Raw genomic sequence first — 19344 nt, 5'->3', positions numbered from 1 at the left:
GCTCAGTTGAGTTTGCCTCTTTGCAATGCCATGGACTGCAGCTCACCAGGCTCCTCTGTCCATGGGATTTCCCAGCAAGAATACTGGAGTTGGTTGTCATTCCCTTCTTCAGGGTATATCTGCCATGAGAGAGTGAGTGAGTGAAGTCGCTCAGTCATGTCCAACTCTTTGTGACCCCGTGGACTGTAGCCTACCAGGCTCCTCCATCCATGGACTGGAGTGGGTTGCCATCTCCTTCTCCAGGGGATCTCCCTAACCCAGGGATTGAACCCAGGTCTCCTGCATTGCAGGCAATGCTTTAACCTCTGAGCCACCAGGGAAGCCCATAATCACAAATAAACATAAATGGAATATATATTTATTTGTGAAATAAATAATGGAATTCCAGTTGCACTATTTCATATCCTAAATGATGATGCTGTTAAGGTGCTGCACTCAATAGGCCAGCAAATTTGGAAAACTCAGCAGTGGCCACAGGACTGGAAAAGGTCAGTTTTCATTCCAGTCCCAAAGAAAGGCAATGCCAAAGAACGTTCAAACTATTGCACAATTGCACTCATCTCACACTCTAGCAAGGTAATGCTCAAAATTCTCCAAGCTAGGCTTAAACAGTACGTGACCTATGAACTTTCAAATGTTCAAGCTAGATTTAGAAAAGCCAGAGGAACCAGAGATCAAATTGCCAACATCCCCTGGATCTTCAAAAAAGTAGGAGAGTTCCAGAAAAACATCTACTTCTGCTTTATCATCTACACCAAAGATTTTGACTGTGTGGATCACAACAAAATGTGGGAAATTCTTAAAGAGATGGGAATACCAGACCACCTGACCTGCCTCCTGAGAAGTCTGTATGCAGGTCAAGTAGCAACAATTAGAACTGGACATGGAACAACAGACTGGTTCCAACTCAGGAAAGGAGTATGCCAAGGCTATATATTGTCATCCTACTTGTTTAACTTATATGCAGAGTACATCATGCAAAATGCCAGACTGGATGAGGCACAAGCTGGAATCAAGTTCACTGGGGGAATATCAATAGCCTCAGATACACAGATAACACCACCCTTATGGTAGAAAGTGAAGAACTAAAGAGCCTCTTGATGAAAGTGAAAGAGGAGAGTGAAAAAGTTGGGTTAAAACTCAACATTCAGGAAACTAAGATCATGGCATCTGGTCCCATCATTTCATGGCAAAAAGATGGGAACAGTAAGAGATTTTATTTTGGGGGGCTCCAAAATCACTGCAGATGGTGACTGTAGCCATGAAATCAAAAGATGCTTGCTACTTGGAAGAAAAACTATGACCAACCTAGACAGCATATTAAAGACCTTACTTTGCCAAAAAAGGTCTGTCTAGTCAAAGCTATGGTTTTTCTCAGTAGTCATGTATGGATGTGAGAGTTGGACTATAAAGAAAGCTGAGCACCAAAGAATTGATGCTTTTGAACTGTTGTGTTGGAGTAGACTGTTGAGAGCCCCTTGGACTGCAAAGAGATCAGACTAGTCAATCCTAAAGGAAATCAGTCCTGAAGATTCATTGGAAAGACTGATGCTGAAGCTGGATCTCCAATAATTTGGCCACTTGATGTGAAGAACAGACTCATTTGAAAAGACCCTGATACTGGGAAAGATTGAAAGCAGGAGGAGAAGGGGATGACAGAGGATGAGATATGTGGATGGTGTCACTGACTCGATGGACATGAATTTGAGCAAGCTCTAGGAGTTGGTGAAGGATACGGAAGTCTGACATTCTGCAGTCCATGTGGTTGCAAAGAGTAGGACATGACTGAGCGACTGAACACATACATTTCTAAATCTTGGGATATTACAATCACATATTATCATGAAGGAACTATAGTTATCTTGGAGAGAAGAACAAACTCATGTAAAGATGAAATGTAGTGAGGGTCAAATATATTAAGGGTCAAAATCAAAAGATTTTGACATATGGTTTGATGGGAATCAGGGCCAAGAACAGACTCCTGCAGTATCTCCTGCTGGTCCATCCCGTATTTGAGAATATGAGGATGTAGTCACATTTCTACTGACCAGGTTTCAACAAGTGTGACACCTGACTATACTAAGCTATTTATCTTTGAACAGGAACCATGGCTTTTGCTTTCTCTGTCTCAGTACAGTCTAGACCTTCAGTACACAAGTAATGCATAGACAGTCTCTGATTAATTGGCAAACAGACCTACCAATTGACCCAGAGTAACTGGTCTAAAACACAGTTCTTTCATGACACCCCCAGAGAGCAAGAATTTTTGTTGAATTGTGACTGAGTTTTGTTTACTCCCCTTTATTTAAATCAGTAAATAGTATATAGCCAGAGAATCATGTGGGAACTGTTTCTGAGGAGTGACTATTCTGGGAACATCCTTTCAGAAATTGAAAGGGGTCAATATATTTTTTAAAGAATTCTAAATTCAACAAGGATTTTTTAAAATTTCCAAATCTTTTTTCCTTTAAAAAATATTTGCTGAAATATTTAGAAGACATAGCAACCCATTGCAATATGACTTTTCCTGACATTTGAAGAATGTTATAATCACTTGAATAAAACAAAATGCTTATGTTAAATAAGGAGAAGCTCTTATTGCCCTGAGAAAGCTCTGTAGAACTTTGGTGGTCTGCAGAATACAGCCTGAATAATGGAGATCCAGTCTAAGCTTTTTACACTGCAGATCAGACACTTGTGTGAGGTACAGAGGGGAATTAAAAAACAAACACCCACACTTCTTCATCTGGACAAGCTTATGGTTTATGCTTCTATTTGACATAATTGCAGCATTAGAAGACTATCATCTATTATGAAAATGGACAAATCTGTAAGAAATCATGTTTTTTTTTTTTTTTTTTTTTTTTTTAACACCAGCTATTGCTCTCCCAGCTGTATGCTGTTCTAACTTCCTACTCAGAAATCAGTACTTGCTCATTAAGTGGGTACTAATATACTTATTCCTACTTGTCCCAAAGATGCCTGGCTTTCCTTCCTTGCCAGTGCCTTTACATATATAAATATCAGTCAATTAATGTGGAACTCATCCGTGAGATCATCTAAAGTATTTTAAAACAAGGCCATTGACAGTGCTGACCTTTGTTGAGAAGACCTGGATTGGATCCAGGCTGCAGCAACCTGTATGTGGATGTTTCAGCAAAGCACTTACATATTTGGAAAATTAAACGTTTCTAACTTATGAAGGAGAGTTAAAGGGGCTATTTATCAAGACCTGGAATTGCCAAGATGATAAAATTACAAGGTACTGGGGAGTATGCTCTAAATATTAAAGGATATACAAATATGATTTGTACTCATTTGAAAACCTTCAAGATGTTTATTAAGCCATATATTTACTCTCTGTTGACATTTTCTAATCCACTTGTGTGTAGATTAATTATGGATTTGAAACATTTAAATATGAATGTTTCCTTAAGTAATGCAATTAACTAGCAAGAGGCAATTATAAAAGTCTTTTGAAAATAGTTGAAAGTGTCTTCCAATAGTTTTAAGCTTTAATAATTTGCTCAAAACGGTTTTTGACCATTTATTCTCCTGGACACCAAAATCACTGTGGATAGCAACTGCAGCCACAGATTAAAAGACACTTACTCCTTGGAAGAAAAGTTATGAGAAACCTAGACACCTTATTAAAAAGCAAAGACATCACTTTGCCAACAAAGGTCCATATAGTCAAAGTTATGGTTTTTCCAGTAGTAATATACAGATGTGAGAGTTGGACCATAAACAAACCTGAGCACTAAAGAATTTATGCTTTTGAACTGCAGTACTGGAGAAGAGTCTTGAGAGTCCCTTACAGTAAGGAGATCAAACCAGTCAACCTTAAAGGAAATCAACCCTGAATATTCATTGGAAGCACTGATGCTGAAGCTCCAACACTTTGGCCACCTGATTTGAAGAGCCAATTCATTGGAAAAGACCCTGATGTTGAAAAGACTGAGGGCAGGAGGAGGAGGGGAAACAGAGGATGAGATGGTTGAATGACATCACTGAATTCATAGACATGAGTTTGAGCAAACTCATGGAAATAGTGAAGGACAGGGAAGCTTGGTTTGCTGTGGTCCACTGGGTTGCAAAGAACTGGAAAGACTTAGTGACTGAACAATAACAACAAAATTATTTCCAAACCACCTTTTAGAGATGAAGAGTTGATGAGGGTATTCAATCATATTGAACGAACTTGGAATTTCTTAATTCAGTTCAGTTCAGTTCAGTCAGTCATATCCGATTCTTTGTGACCCCATGAACCGCAGCACGCCAGGCCTCCCTGTCCATCACCAACTCCTGGAGTCTACCCAAACCCGTGTGCATTGAGTCAGTGATGCTATCCAGCCATCTCATCCTCTGTCGTCCCCTTCTCCTCCTGCCCCCAATCCTTCCCAGCATTAGGGTCTTTTCCAATGTGTCAACTCTTCGCATGAGGTGGCCGAAGTATTGGAGTTTCAACTTCAACATCAGTCCTTCCAATGAACACCCAGGACTTATCTTAATTACTGAGTATTTAAACCTAAGAATTTAAAGAGAAATTAATAATATTTGATTATAACCATCAGCACCATCCATTCTATATTATAAATATCTTTTTTTCCCCATCTGGCAGTGTTTTCTAGCTCCAGGAAAATCTTGGAAACAAGACTTGTACCCAGGGAGCATCTGTGTTATTGAAGGTGAGGGCAAAGAGGGAAAACAGGCAGGAAAGAGAGCTACTCCCATCATGCTGATTAGACTAAGAGCTAAATTAATGCTGTCACCAGTATTTCTTTTTTATTCTTTTAGAAAGTTTGTGCTGTTGTGTTAAAAAAAAAAAAATAAAGTTCACATAATTGGAAAGTGCCCATGAATAGATCCATGGCTTCAAATTTTCTCAAAGTTACTCATAAATGGGAGGACAAGCAAAAGTTCTAACAGACTGGAGAGTGACATGGAGAACCAGGGACAAACATCACGTGCTGGCTGGAGGGACTGAGAATAACACATTGACGCCACTCTTCTTGACAAGGGAAGGTGAGCATGACAAACAGAGGAAGCCTACAGCCGCTAACGTTGCTGCAGTCACAGGCTTTTAGGGTGTATGGGCTTTCTTCAATGCCACGTGGAAAATAAAGGGGAAGTCAGAATTCTGGAAACAGTTCAGTAGCCCCCATCTCAGTGATAAAGAAATAAAGTGACCCAGAGTGATGGTATGGGGAGGGAGGAGAGAGGAGGGTTCAGGATGGGGAACACGTGTATATTCATGTTGATATATGGCAAAACCAATACAATATTGTAAAGTTAAAAATAAAATAATTAAAAAAAAGAATTTCCAGAAAAAAATAAAAATAAATAAATTAAAAAAAAATAAAGTGACTATAAACTCCAGCAGGTGTGAATTTGCTTCCTGATGTCTTTTGCATGACCATGAGACTATATGAAATGAATGTTCATGAATTTAAAATTACTGTTCTCGTACATGCACCCCAGTGTTCACTCTAGCACTGTTCACAATAGCTGAGGCATGGAAGCAGCCTAAATGTTCATCAACAGAAAAATAGATAATGAAGATGTGGTACATATATACCACAACATTCAATGGAATTTTACTCAACCATTAAAAAGAATAAAATGATGTCATTTGCAGCACCATGGATGGACCTAGAGATTGTCATACTGGGCGAAGTCAGACAGAGAAGCGGAAATGCCATGTCATTCCTTATATGTGGCATCTAAAAAGAAGTGATACAAATGAACTTACAAAACAAAAAGAGACAGACTTAGAGAACAAACTTATGGTTGCAGGGGGGAAGGATAAGGGGAAGGGATGGTTAGGGAGTTTGGGATGGACATGTACAAACTACTATGTTTCAAATGAATAAGCAACAAGGACCTACTGTAGAGCACAGAGAACTCTGCTCAATGCTATGTGACAGCCTAGATGGGAGGGGAGTTTGACAGAGAATGGACATATGTATATGTGTGCCTGAGTCCCTTCTCTCTCTACCTGAAACTATCACAGCATTGTTAATCAGCTATGCTCTAATATAAAATACAAAGTTTTTTTTTTTTTTGTTTTGTTTTAAGAAATTCGCTCCTTTGAAATTGTTAGAGGGAAAATAGAATGGGGTAACTAGGGTTGAGAAATAATGTGGTATAACACATCAAACATGATACATTTCTACGAAGCTTAGTAACCTCCACGCCAGGGCGGCACCAAGAATTCAGTAGTGAAGGTGCACAGAAGAGAGTGAACCAAGGTTTTCAGCTCTTCGCTGACAAAGCATTGTAAGAAGCACAATTTGTCAGAGAAGCTAACAGAATACAAGAGGTGGAGGAAACCCAGGTGTCCTGGGGCTTGCCCTAACTCCAGTAAACTCAGAAAGTTACCTGGAGAGTATTCACACTATTCTCCTTCTCAAGTACCCACGTTCCTCTAAACTGTAAGACCAGTGTAAGAGCTGGGAAGTGAGTATTGACACATACAAGCAATAAGTTACATTTGATGAGCATTTGATGAAAAACCCACAGCAGGAATAAAAAGAGATCAGGCTGGTTTACATTTTATCTGCAAGCAGAGCAAACTGGCTTGATAAGAACTCTTTGAAACTTTTTTGAGCATGAAATTCTGAAAAGTAGAATTCTAGTAAATAAAAATTATAATCATACATTTATTTTGTAATATAATTGCTAGCAATTTATTTGCATACAATAAAACTAATATGGTTTCACTTCATGGAGTCTTTTAAATGGTTATTTTTATGAAAGTGAAACATTTGCTTTCTCATCATGTCCGTGAGACTGTAATTCTGTTTTTCCCAAGAGGCTTATAATTCTTCAAATGCAATTTCACCTACCAAGGGGGATTTGAGGCAATTAATCTTCCTTTAAGGCATCTGGGTTAGCTTTGTGTCTGGGATAGTTATTATCTTTTTCAGGCCTTCATTTGCTTATCTGTCAAATAAAGGAATCAGTCTTGATAATCATTAACATACTTTCATGCTCAAAATCCCAAAATTTTAATTTCCTTTGTCATAGTATTTGGTATCACAAAGATTTTTAATCATCAAATCAGTGAAGAATTGGGCTGTCTTGTAGATTTTAAGTATTTTAGTTAATTTATTACTCAATTTTACTTAGTTACCCATACCAAATAGCTACTTTTTAAACTTTATTTTTCTTTTAAAAAAAGTCATTTCCATATTAACCTATATTAATTATATTAATAGGGGATACAAGAACACTGCTTAAAACTGTGAGCTACGTAGACTTAGAGAACAATCTTATTGTTGCCAGGGGTGAGGGCTGGAGGGAAGGGATAGTTTGGGACTTTGGGATGGACATGTACACAGTGCTATGTTTAAAATGGATAACCAACAGGGACCTACTGTATAGCACGGGGAACTCTGCTCAATGCTATGTGGCAGCCCGGATGGGAGGGGAGTGTTGGGGAGAATGGACACACACACACACACACACACACACACATATGGGTGAATCCTCTTGCTGTTCACCTGAAACTATCACAGCATTGCTAATTGCTTTATACTTTTTTTAAAAAAAAGTTCAAAAACAAAAACAAAAACAAAAAAACAACTGTGAGCTCCAGATCCAATCCTGGTTCTACTGGCTCATTACCTGATAACTTGGACACATGCTGCAATTACTTGTGTTTAGTTTTCTCACAGGAAATTAGTTGTGAGAAGAAAGTGCTTACAACAGAGTTGAGATACACACACCCATATGTGTGTACCTGTGTATTTATATGTATAAATTATTTATTATATTTTGCACACATGTAATCTATCTTACAGAATGTATAGAATGTAATAGATATAACAGAAAAGTATCAATGTGTCATAGGCATTCAAAGACAGTTACTATCAATTGTATCATCCATTCAAAATCTTTTATACATATGTCTATGAATTTTTGTCAGGTGCATTAAATCACAATCACTTTGACCCTAATATCTCTTCAATGTCATGACATTTTCTTTTCATGTACAGCCACATTAAGAGAGTATGAATATGCCTAAATAAATATGCTTCAAACTCCTGCTTCTGGTAATGTGTCTAAATTTACTGCCTGTTCAACAATTCACAGAATTAAACAGCGATCCAAAAACACAGGAGGGGGCCCAGGAAAAAAAAATCGATATTTAAAAGGTATCACATTAGTGAAGTAACAGCTGTATCCTGAGAAAATAAAAGTAATGTGAAAGGTTAACCTGCTCGGCACTTACTGGTGTACGTGAGCTGAAAGCCCTGGTCCGTGTCTGATCCGTTGGAGTTGAACTCCAGCCACAGGTGGTTGGAGGTGCTGTTCAGGATGAGCCCCACCAGCTCATTCCTAGTGAAGGCGCCCAGGGGCCGCGACGAGCTGTCCTTTCCGTCATAGACCTGAGGAGAACCCACAGCACGAGCACCCTGGTCACTGAGCTCTGTCATATGCCAGCAATTTTAACAAGAAATCCTAACTTTCAAACACAAGATTTTATACAATTCTTTAAAAAGCTGCACAATTTATAGAAAGCTGAGTGGACAACGCCATCCTTTTTTCTCTAACTTTTATCTTTACATTAAAGACAAAAGATTCCACTCGTGCCCAGGTCATTTATCTGCACCATGCTGAGTTCTCTCTGTTCATGTAAAATGGAATCACTAGGCGTCTTCATTTCCCGGTTCGAGGGGCTACCACATTCCCTCCCTCCCAATCCGTGTGCAGAGTTTGAAAGCATGTGTCACGGTTCACTGTGGATGTCCCCTCTCCCATCGGAATGTGTTACAGGGTGTGGTGCCAAAGCTTTGTCCCACTTTCTTATCCCTGGGCCTGCGGTGACTTCAGCTTTGAATTTGCCCTAACAGGGGAATTGGTGTCTGGTCTTGCTCTGAAGCACTTCGAGATTGAGTCTTGTCTTTTTAGGAGGTTGTACAGCCTGAGTGGACACCCTGAGTGTCTGGAAGGCAAGTGGACCAGGCTTGGTTTTGAGTAGACATCATGGGTGAGGGAAAGGAAAGTGTGAAAGTATAAGTCGTTCAGTTGTATCTGACTCTTTGCGACCCCATGACCTGTACACCGCCAGGCTCCTCGGTCCATGGGATTCTCCAGGCAAGAATACTGGAGTGGGGAGCCATTTCCTCCTCCAGGGGATCCTACTGACTCACAGATTGAGCCTGAGTCTCCTGCACTGCAGGAGGGTTCTTTACTACATAAGCCACCAGGGAAGCCCCAAGGGAGATGAAGTGGTGCCTTCTCAGGTCCACACTGGGAGTACAGGGGTGCCAGCCACATTGCCCCAGCAGGGACTGTGTCAAACAATCTTAGGGCGTGGACAGAACCTTCCTAATGCCAGAAAAAACGTGTTCACGTTCTAGTGGAATTCAGCATTGAGCCCTCACACCATCAGTAAGTGGTCAACACTGGAACGCTTAGTGGGAGAGGCTCGGCCACTTGCCTCTTGGAACATTGTGAGTATTCATAGCAAGGGACCATGTATGGATGCGGGCTTTTTAGAAGAAAGAATGCAAATATATCACATCATACTGGAGAACATCCAGCTTTTCTCGATGAAAAAATCCTAACTAAATAAAACTTATCACAGTGCTTGGTAGCCCCCCAGAGCTGTCTAGTTCCCTCACAAGAGATTAACTCTTCCTTTTCCTTTCCCATCACTCTTCTGATGTGCATGAAAACCACGAATGCTGCTTGACAGACTGACATACAGGTTCACACACTCCTAAATGGAGAGGACACATTTGGAAGAACTAATTTTATGGTTCACGACTGGATTGCACTTTAATTCAATACACTCATGCTCGAGTAGGAGAATCAAATACCCTTTACTATCAAGCTAGTACTGGACAAATCATTGTTTGGCTTAATGTACATGCTTTAATTTCTGACACCAAGATTATAAAGACTTAAATCCAGAGCATTCTGGCTGAAAAATAAAGTGTCCAGGCCTCTCCAGCAAGGTCTTATGTTACCGCACATGCCCTGTAATTCTCTGTGACTCACAAGAATCTGTAGAGAGGAGGTGGCATTAAAGCAGATAAACACATGCCTAGGTTTAGTCCTCAAAGCTCTGAAGCATCATTTGCTGGTCACCTCCACTTATCCTGGCTTGTCTGAGTGCTTCTCTGAGATTTAATAGCTCACATAGACAGCGAATAGTGCCCAGGATCCTCTCTTCTACAATCACAAAAACTGACCCACTGCCATGCTGAACTACAAGCTTCTGCAGAAGAGTAATTCTGTCTTATCTGTCTACATCACCAGCAATTAGCACTGGGCTTGACAGTGAAAATCTCTGAATGAAGAAGTAACTGACGAGTGTGGATATTATGTTGTCAGTTCTCACAAGTTGAAAATCTGGATTCATGCTTCACATGTATCACAAGCAACAACCCAAATAGTGTTGGAAGGCAAAGGCATTGACTTTTAATTCCAATGAAATTAGTAACGAGCAATTTTAGCTCAAGATAACACCTCCCAGTGTATTTCTTCATCGACAAGCATCTAGAATCAAAGTGTCCCTTTCTGTCATTAGGAAAAGGCTCCTTGGGTCTCACATTAGTGCAGGACTGTAACTAGTTGCACTACAAAATCTTCTCAGAGCTTGGCACATAATCAACGCCATATGCTCTGTGTGGAACAGCCAAGGGAGCAGATGAGTACAGGTTAGAAAACATCACAAGGAATCCTGGAATGACAATGCAGAAACCAGCCCTAGGCCTGCAGGTGCTACCTCCTGCCGAGCTCTTTCGAAAACTAACCTCTCTCTCCACTACGTATTTTACCATGGCATTCTCCTTAGAACTATTAATATACTTCTCTTACATGATTCTTCCATTCAAAACAAGGAAACATCATGTTTATATGTGTGGGAGGGTGTATACATAGAAAATGTGGCCTTTGTATGGTATAAATCATACCATGTATATGGGGCAATGTAAACAGCATTTAAGATCAAAAATGAAGATAATCTCTATATCTATATCCCCTTTTTTGGATTTCCTTCCCATTTAGGTTACCAAAGCATTACCTAAGTTATACAGGAGGTTCTCATTCCTTATCTATTTTAAATATAGTATCAATAATGGATATATGTATACATATAACAGATTCACATTGCTGGACAGTAGAAATGAACACAACTATATGCCAATAAAATTAATTAAAATTAAGATAATCCCACATGAAACTTTTTAACACTTTGATCTTTATTAGCATGTTCAATAAAATATATGATTGCAAAATATCTCGGTACTTCAGACAATTGACAGTTTTTCTGGGATTCAATGTGGTAAGCAAGATTTTCGGAGAAGGGAATGGCACCCCAGTCCAGTACTCTTGCCTGGAGAATCCCGTGGATGGAGGAGCCTGGTAGGCTGCAGTCCGTGGGGTCGCTAAGAGTCGGACACGACTGAGTGACTCCACTTTCACTTTCATGCATTGGAGAAGGAAATGGCAACCCACTCCAGTGTTCTTGCCTGGAGAATCCCAGGGACAGAGGAGCCTAGTGGGCTGCCGTCTATGGGGTCGCACAGAGTCAGACACGACTGAAGCAACTTAGCAGCAGCAGCAAGCAAGATTTTGTTCTGATTTTTTATTATAATCAACAAGTTTAAACAGCACACAATCACAAATGCACATGATCTGCTGTCTTCCATTCCAATAATACTCATCAGTGTATATTTAATGCAGTGTCTCTAATCAGTCACCTACACCAAAGTATTATTAATTGTTCTTAAAAGTGTGCCTTAAAGGCTGTATGTTACGTTATGCTCAGTTGCTATGTCCAACTCTTTGTGACCCAATGGACTGCAGCATGTCAGGCCTCCCTGTCCTTTACTATCTCATGGAGTTTGCTCAAATTCATGCCCATTGAGCTGGTGATGCTATCTAACAATCTCATCCTCTGCTACCTGCTTCTTCCCTTGCCTTCAATCTTTTCCAATATCAGGGTCTTTTCCAATGAGTTGGACTTCACATCAGGTACTGAAACTTCAAAGTACTGGAACTTCAGCTTCAGCATCAATCCTTCAAATGAATATTCAGGATTGGTTTCTTTAGGATTGAGTGGTTTTATCTCCTTGCTGTCCAAGGGACTCTCAAGAATCTTCTCCAGCACCACAATTAGAAAGCATCAATTCTTTGGTGCTCAGCCTTCTTTATAGTCCAACTCTCACATCCATACATGACTACTGGAAAAACCATACCTTTGACTATATGGACCTTTGTCGGCAAAGTGAGGTCTCTGCTTTTGAATATGCTGTCTAGGTTTGTCATAGCTCCCCTTCCAAAGAGTAAGCATCTTTTAATTTTGTGGCTGCAGTCAATGTCTGCAGTGATTTTGGAGCCCACGAAAATAATATCTGTCACTGTTGCCACTTTTTCCCTTCTATTTGCCATGAAGTGATAGGAATGGGTGCCATGATCTTCGTTTTTTAAATGTTGAGTTTTAAGCCAGCTTTTTCACTCTCCTCTTTCCCCTTCAGCAAGTGGCTCTTCAGTTCCTCTTCACTTTCTGTCATTAGAGTGGTATCATCTGCATATCTGAGGCTGTTGATATTTCTCTTGGAAATCTTGATTTCAGCTTGTGATTCATCCAGCCCATCATTCTGCATGATGTATTCTACATAGAAGTTAAATAAGCAGGGTGACAGCCTTGTCATACACCTTCCTCAATTTTGAAGCAGTCTGTTTTTCCATGTCTGGTTCTAAATGTTGCTTCTTGACCTACATAAAAGTTTCTCAGGATACAGGTGAGAGAGTCAATTCCTAGTCAGGTTGATAAGAAATCTGGGGTCCCTGAGGAGGAGATAGGGGTCTGAAATTCTCAAGGAGGAGGAAAGGACAAATGGCTTTTCCCCCTTTCCATTCCTTAGTCTTAGTCCCATAAAATGTGTGTGTGTAGTTTTTTTTTTTTTTATTTTCTTTAAGTGGAGAACTGATGATTACACAACAAACAACTCAGTTCAAACTCTATACTAAGCATTACATAACAACAATGTATCCTGCTTGAGGACAGCTTCTCCTTGAAAACCTTCAGACTAATCCTGTTATCTTAGAATGTATATTATGGGAGTGGCTCTGGTAAGATCTTTATATTGTTAGTTCTAATTCTGTCATATTTAAATGTAAATTATGGGAGTAGGTCTAGTAAGATCTTTACAACCTTGAGACATTCTTTTGATTTATTGTAATAACCAATTTAAAAAGTATATAAGTCCATTGCTTAGACTAGTGAGGGAGCACTCTCTGTTCCCCTTCTGAGGTCTATGTCAGAAGCTTTCTCTGTTCCTTTACATACTTTAATAAAACTCTGGTACACAAAAGCTCTTGAGTGATCAAGCCTGGTCCCTGGTCCTAAAGCTAAATCTTTTTTGGAGATCAGAAATCCGACACCGTTCACTGTAAGCTATCACAGGTAAGGTTGTCTGATATTTCCATCTCTTTAAGAACTTTTCACAGTTTGTTGTGCTCCACAGTCAAAGGCTTTAGTGAGTCAATGAAGCAGAAGTAGATGTTTTTTGGAATTCCCTTGCTTTTTCTTTGATCCAGTGGATGTTGGCAGTTTGATCTCTGCTTCCTCTGCCTTTTCTGAATCCAGCTTGTACATCTGGAAGCTCTTGATTCACATGCTTTGAAGACCAGCTTGAAGGATTTTGAGCTTAGCCTTGCTAGCATGTGAAATGAGTGCAGTTGTATGGTAGTTTGAACATTATCTGGTATTGCCCTTCTTTTGGATTCGAGTGAAAACTGATGTTTTCCAGTCCTGTGACCACTGCTGTATTTCCCAAATTTGCTGACATCTTGAGTGAAAGGTTAGCAAAGAAAATAGTTTTGTACAATTAGACTTTAACTTTTTTTAGATCACTGAGGATATTCTAGTTTATACCTGAAAATCACTTCTTAATTACAGTGACTCATACTGCCAACATGAGCTTTTTTGAAAGACCATTACAATGAAAGAACAGCTAAAATAAAATCTGTCTTCTAAATTATGACCTAGAACCGAAGTCAAGGGTGGACCTGGAGGAAGGGAACACTTGAGTCTGGAAGCTTCTCTTGGCCTGTGCACATGGTGGAAACTGCCAGCGATCCTCTTCATCTACTACGCACACAGAGAGCACCCTTGGGGGGCACTAGGGTCCCCCTGTAAGCAGGCTCTTTGCATGGCTTCTCAATGCTCACAGCTTCAAGTGAACCAAGTTAACTGGCCCTGAGATGGAATGATGTGTGTGTCTGTGTAGAACACATGAGTGGGTACCCTAGGACTTTAGAAAGGGAATGAGATGGGTCCTTCTTGTAAACCAGCTGTGACAGTGGACAAGGCGCTCAGTCCCCCTGGAACCAGCTGTGGACAGGCTGGATGGTGGCCAGTGTGATCTTTGTTGCTCAAAACCAGTCTCTTTCCCTGAGGCTCGGACTGCAAGTGCCTACTCAGGCCCTAGACCCAGGGAGCTCCCAGTTTCCTGACATAGTTTCAGGAGATATGGAAAGTATTTCAGAAGGAGTTTGGTGGCATTTGCAGTTGGAGCTGAGATTTTTCAGGTCAAGGCAAGACCTGGTGCCCTGGATCCATTTCTCTGCCCATTTTCCTGAGTCCATCTGGAATGTGAGTGGTGTGCAGGTCTGAACCCCCCCACCCCCACCCCAGAGCAGCTCCCCGAGGCTCTGAGGCTAAGAATCACCTACTGCAATGACCCTTGTGGCTGGCCCCATGCCTCGGACACCTCAAAGTTCTGTGAACACAACTCAGCCTTGTGTGTGAGACTGCCTCCTCCTGGCGTGGCTTCTCCACATACACCCTGCTTGGTGGTCCCAGGACAGTGGTCAGGTTTGTTTCCACTGTCACATCAAGATCCTTCCAGCTCTGAAGGATGCTCTGTCATGACCACGTTTACAAGTAAAGAGGGACTGCAGAAAGGGTTGGTCTGAGGATCCTGTGAGTTTTTACTAATACAACTCCTAGTGTGCACTAGGCACAAGGCTACAAATATGTATCCATATAATTTAATCCTCAAAACATCACAAAAAAGGTAGGTACCATTGCATGTTTTCTATGTATAAGAAAACTAATACTTAAAAATCTTAAAAAAAATATGCCTAAGATATACAGAGAATGCATTTCAGATCCAGGATTACAGACTGAGATATTTTAAAGCTCAATACACATAATGCTAGAGACCACTGTCTCAAACCAGTTGGATAAGCAAATTGGGGAGAATGTGTATATATAAAGATATGTTAATATAGGTATATATCTATATCTATGATATAGCTAGATCAAGATCCTATTTATTCCTTGTGAAGGAAAGATGGAGTTTTATTAAAGAAAATTATTTTTACCTTCAGAATGTCTCCTTCAAACAGCTGGAAGCTTCGTGCTCTGAGATGGATCCCCTTGCCAGCTTCCGTTTCAATTTTATAGATACACTCATGGTTATTATCATAGTTGGACGGGAAATTTGGAGACAGCAATGTTCCTTCATTTCCTTTGACACTTGCTCCACATTCAGCTAAAATAAACAGGACATTAAAAAAAGAAAGAGGATTCAAAAGTGGAATTACTGATTTTAATAAATAAAAACTTTAAAATCATGGCAGCCCTCTTCTCTCTCAATGTATGTCTGCTGTTAACATATTGCTTTTATAGACTAACAGCTTCTTTTCACTGTTTTACCAACTGGACAGGAAAGATATCCCCATTCATCCCATTTTCAAGATTTTCTTGTTTCTTATAGTAGACTGCTTCTTCCTCCTATCCTGCAGAGTTCTAGGGTGAAACAGGTAAGCCTGAGCACTCTGAATGACCCCCGGGTGCTCGCCTGAGCCCCAGCTCTGCCTCATGAAGTATCCCCGCTGACCCCTACGTGCTGATTCCACAGTGATGTCCACGTAGTTCCCTCTGCTGGCATTCTGTGGCCTTAGCCTGGATGCATTTAAATGGGATTTTCACCATGGACCAGACCACTGAGTCCCCCATTGCCATGTCACAGTCCTGAGCCCATCTGACTGTCTTGGGACAGAAGTCCCTTTGATGGCAGAAAATACATTCTTTTGCCCTTTTCCTGATGAAAGGAGAGGGAAGTTCACCTCTAGATCCAAATTTGCATAAAGAACTTAAAATCAGAGTAAAAATGAAAACAAATATAGCCCTCAACTTTCTGCCAAAGTCACCTAGACTAGTCACCAGAGAAAGTCACCTAGACGCTCAGCACCCATTCCTCACCAAGGAAAGTGAGCATGTTAGGCTAACCTCTAAAACTCTAAGTGTCCAAAACAACCATAACAAGATAAAATTGCCCTGAGTTTGCATGTGTGTGTGTGTGCATGCTTGTGTGACAAGAATGCTCCATGTGATTCTGTATGAAATAACTTATCAGCCACACTATGTGATAAGCACAGCGATTTTTAAAATTCCAACAAAACAAGCCTGAGTGTGAAGAGTAATGGTCAAGCTGGAAACTGAAAATAAGTAAAATGCCTGCACATAATGGGGGCGAGAAGGGGGCAGGGTTCACTTTAAGGGGGGCCTCCTGAGGGTCACATAGCTTTGGCAATGTCCCAGGCATGACCGTCTTCATAATCACAAATCTCTGACTTCCCAGCCTCTCTCTGACAATAACTGAAGTCCTCCTCTACACCAGGAGTGGGGCTTCCCTGGCCTGATGATGGAAGGAAAAAGCTGGAGATTCAGGATCAGCTCCAGATGATCTGTGCCCTTGAATCTCAGGATGTCCCCACATACGAGGGCCAGGAAGAGAATCAGGGAGAAAACACAGGAGAACTTGGTTCCCCTGCCCTTACCTTTCCCTCCAAAAGGGCATAAAAGGGGGTGTTATGGGAAATGGGGGAGAAAACGTTAAGAAAGAAGCACAAGTGGCCTTGTGGGTGTGACTGAAGCAGGGTAACATTTGGGAGAACGTAGGAGATCTGGCTGCAAACACAGACTGGCCCAAATGGCAGGGAGTGTCTGGGGGTCATGGAACCAGGACCCCTGGAGAGCTTGGAGCACAGAGATGACCGGATAGATGGCTGTTTGGAAAAGAGGACACACACTAAAAGAAAACAGTGAATCCAGAGATTCTAAAGGAAATAGTCATAGTATGAAAATGGACATGTTAACAAATTCTAGAATTCCCAGTCTAGAGGAACACACTGGAAGATCAAATAAGTACTTATGATGCTGGGAAAGACTGAAGGCAGGAGGAGAAGGGTAAGACAAAGGATGATGTGGTTGGATGGCATCACTGACTCAATGGACGTGAGTCTGAGCAAGCTCTGGGATATAGTGAAGGACAGGAAAGCCTGGTATGCTGCAATCTATAGGAGTTGCAAAGAGTTGGACATGACTCAGTGACTGAACAACAAAAGGGTTGATAAAAAGTATAAGATTTTGCCTGTCTAGGTACAGCAATCTATTCTTCTTTGGTCTATTAGTCACTTGAACTGAATGCATTTTTATGAGTATTACATCATTAAATAAAGAAAACAATTCTAAGAGGTCAGTATCAATGCTAAGTCCATTTTACAGATGAAGAAACTCAGGCAGATTAATGAACCTGCTCCAGATCACATGGGGGCAGGGTGGGTGGTTGACAGAGTTGGGATTTGAACCTCAGGTGGTCTAGTTACAACAACACTATGTTGTCAAAGTACAATATTTATTATCAATTATGCTTACAGATGTTAAGTAACCCATGAGGAACACATATGAATGTATGACTCCAAAAGAGTAGGAACATGAGGCTGTCATGATTGAGCATCTTAACATTCCACAAAATATCCTGCCATGGAACAGGAACGTCTGCACTGGGATCTTGTTTTTGAGGCAGGCTAATGACTTAAGTTTATTTCCGATTGAATGTCCTAGTCACAAAGACAGATGCACCATGATTTTCAAATGAAAGAACTGGAATGTGTAAAGAAGACTGAGTAAGTGATCTAAAGCTGAAGACTGTCCCATAGGAGATAAGTGAGTGAAATATGACAAACAGTGAAAAAGCAGGTGCTCAGAAACTTAAAGAATACAAGTCATCAGAATTTCAGAAATTCTTTGAATTTGACTTCAGACATCCATTGCAAATCTCCATTTCTGGAGCAATTAAATGTGTCAATTTTAAGTTCTTTCCATAATCCATTTAAAATGACTTTAAGATGAAAGAATATAATTTCCCGTAAAATGAATCATTGGCTCTTTTTTTTCTTTTTTTTATAAAGAACCTCCTGAAACTGTAATTAAAATTGAATTGTCATTTAGAGTTTTGTAATGGAACTAAACTTATAAAAGTAAATGAAAAAAATAGAAAGGAGTCAATTGATTTTTCAGTTAATTCTTCTGTACAAAAGCATCAACCTGTGCAGGCTGTCTTGCAGCTCTGGGTGATGTAACAGAAGAGATGAGAGGTTTAAAAGACAACCTTAATCAGTATTTCTCACAGCTTTGGAAGCTGAAAGTCCACACCCAGAGCATTACCATATTATCTGTAAGTATTAATATTCAATATTAAGAGATACTTTATCAGGGATATTAATTCACTATTTGATAGTAACACAGTAGGTGAAAATATATGCTGAAATGGCAACTCACTCCAGGATCCTTGCCTGGAGAATCCCATGGACAGAGGAGCCTGCCGGGCTACAGTCCACAGGATTTCAAAGAGACAGATACGATTGAATGACTGAGCATGCACGCAATCTACCTACTTACACTGATCTGGATTCAAATTCTGTTGCTGAAGACTTGCTCCTCTAAACACTACTGAAACCCACAGTGCCTCTCATCTCACAGGGACACTTCTTCACATAAGGGGTGCAGGTCAGGGCAGTTCTCAGCCCAGGTGTTGACTCAAAGTTCTGTTTATAACCAGGTGTTTATTAGGGAAAGGTGAAGCAGTGTGCTCATAATTCTCTTGGCCTTCCTCCAGGTGTGATCTTCAGAATGGATCTGTAGCTCTTGGCTGCTGCTGCTAAGTCGCTTCAGTCGTGTCTGACTCTGTGCGGCCCCATAGACAGCAGCCCACCAGGCTCTGCCGTCCCTGAGATTCTCCAGGCAAGAACACTGGAGTGGGTTGCCATTTCCTTCTCCAATGCATGATAGTGAAAAGTGAAAGTGAAGTCTCTCAGTCGTGTCCAACCCTCAGCTAACCCATGGACTGCCGCCTTCCAGGCTCCTCCATCCATGGGGTTTTCCAGGCAAGAGTACTGGAGTGGGGTGCCATTGCCTTCTCTGAGCTCTTGGCTAGGGATAGGCTATTCTTTTTTCTATGATTTTGAAGGACGAAAGATAGACACAGAATGCCGGTGAATGAAACTGTGAGATCAAGATAAGCACCTCTG

General features: G+C 40.7%; 1 protein-coding gene across 1 annotated transcript in view; it reads right to left on the bottom strand.

Moving 5' to 3' along the window:
* Positions 1-19344, bottom strand: part of CSMD1 (CUB and Sushi multiple domains 1) — a 1679419-nt gene that overhangs the window by 333963 nt on the left and 1326112 nt on the right. Inside the window, exons 21-22 of the mRNA XM_055567572.1 lie at positions 15352-15521; positions 8237-8393 (exon numbers count right to left, since the gene is read on the bottom strand). Coding sequence (XP_055423547.1) covers positions 8237-8393; positions 15352-15521 — 327 coding nt within the window. The remainder of the gene's footprint in view (positions 1-8236; positions 8394-15351; positions 15522-19344) is intronic.

This window comes from Bubalus kerabau, chromosome 2 (genome assembly GCF_029407905.1).
Source record: "Bubalus kerabau isolate K-KA32 ecotype Philippines breed swamp buffalo chromosome 2, PCC_UOA_SB_1v2, whole genome shotgun sequence".
Classification (NCBI taxonomy): Eukaryota; Metazoa; Chordata; class Mammalia; order Artiodactyla; family Bovidae; genus Bubalus; species Bubalus kerabau.
The sequence above is the reverse complement of the archived record's forward strand: the minus strand, read 5'-3'. Positions and strand labels throughout refer to the sequence as shown.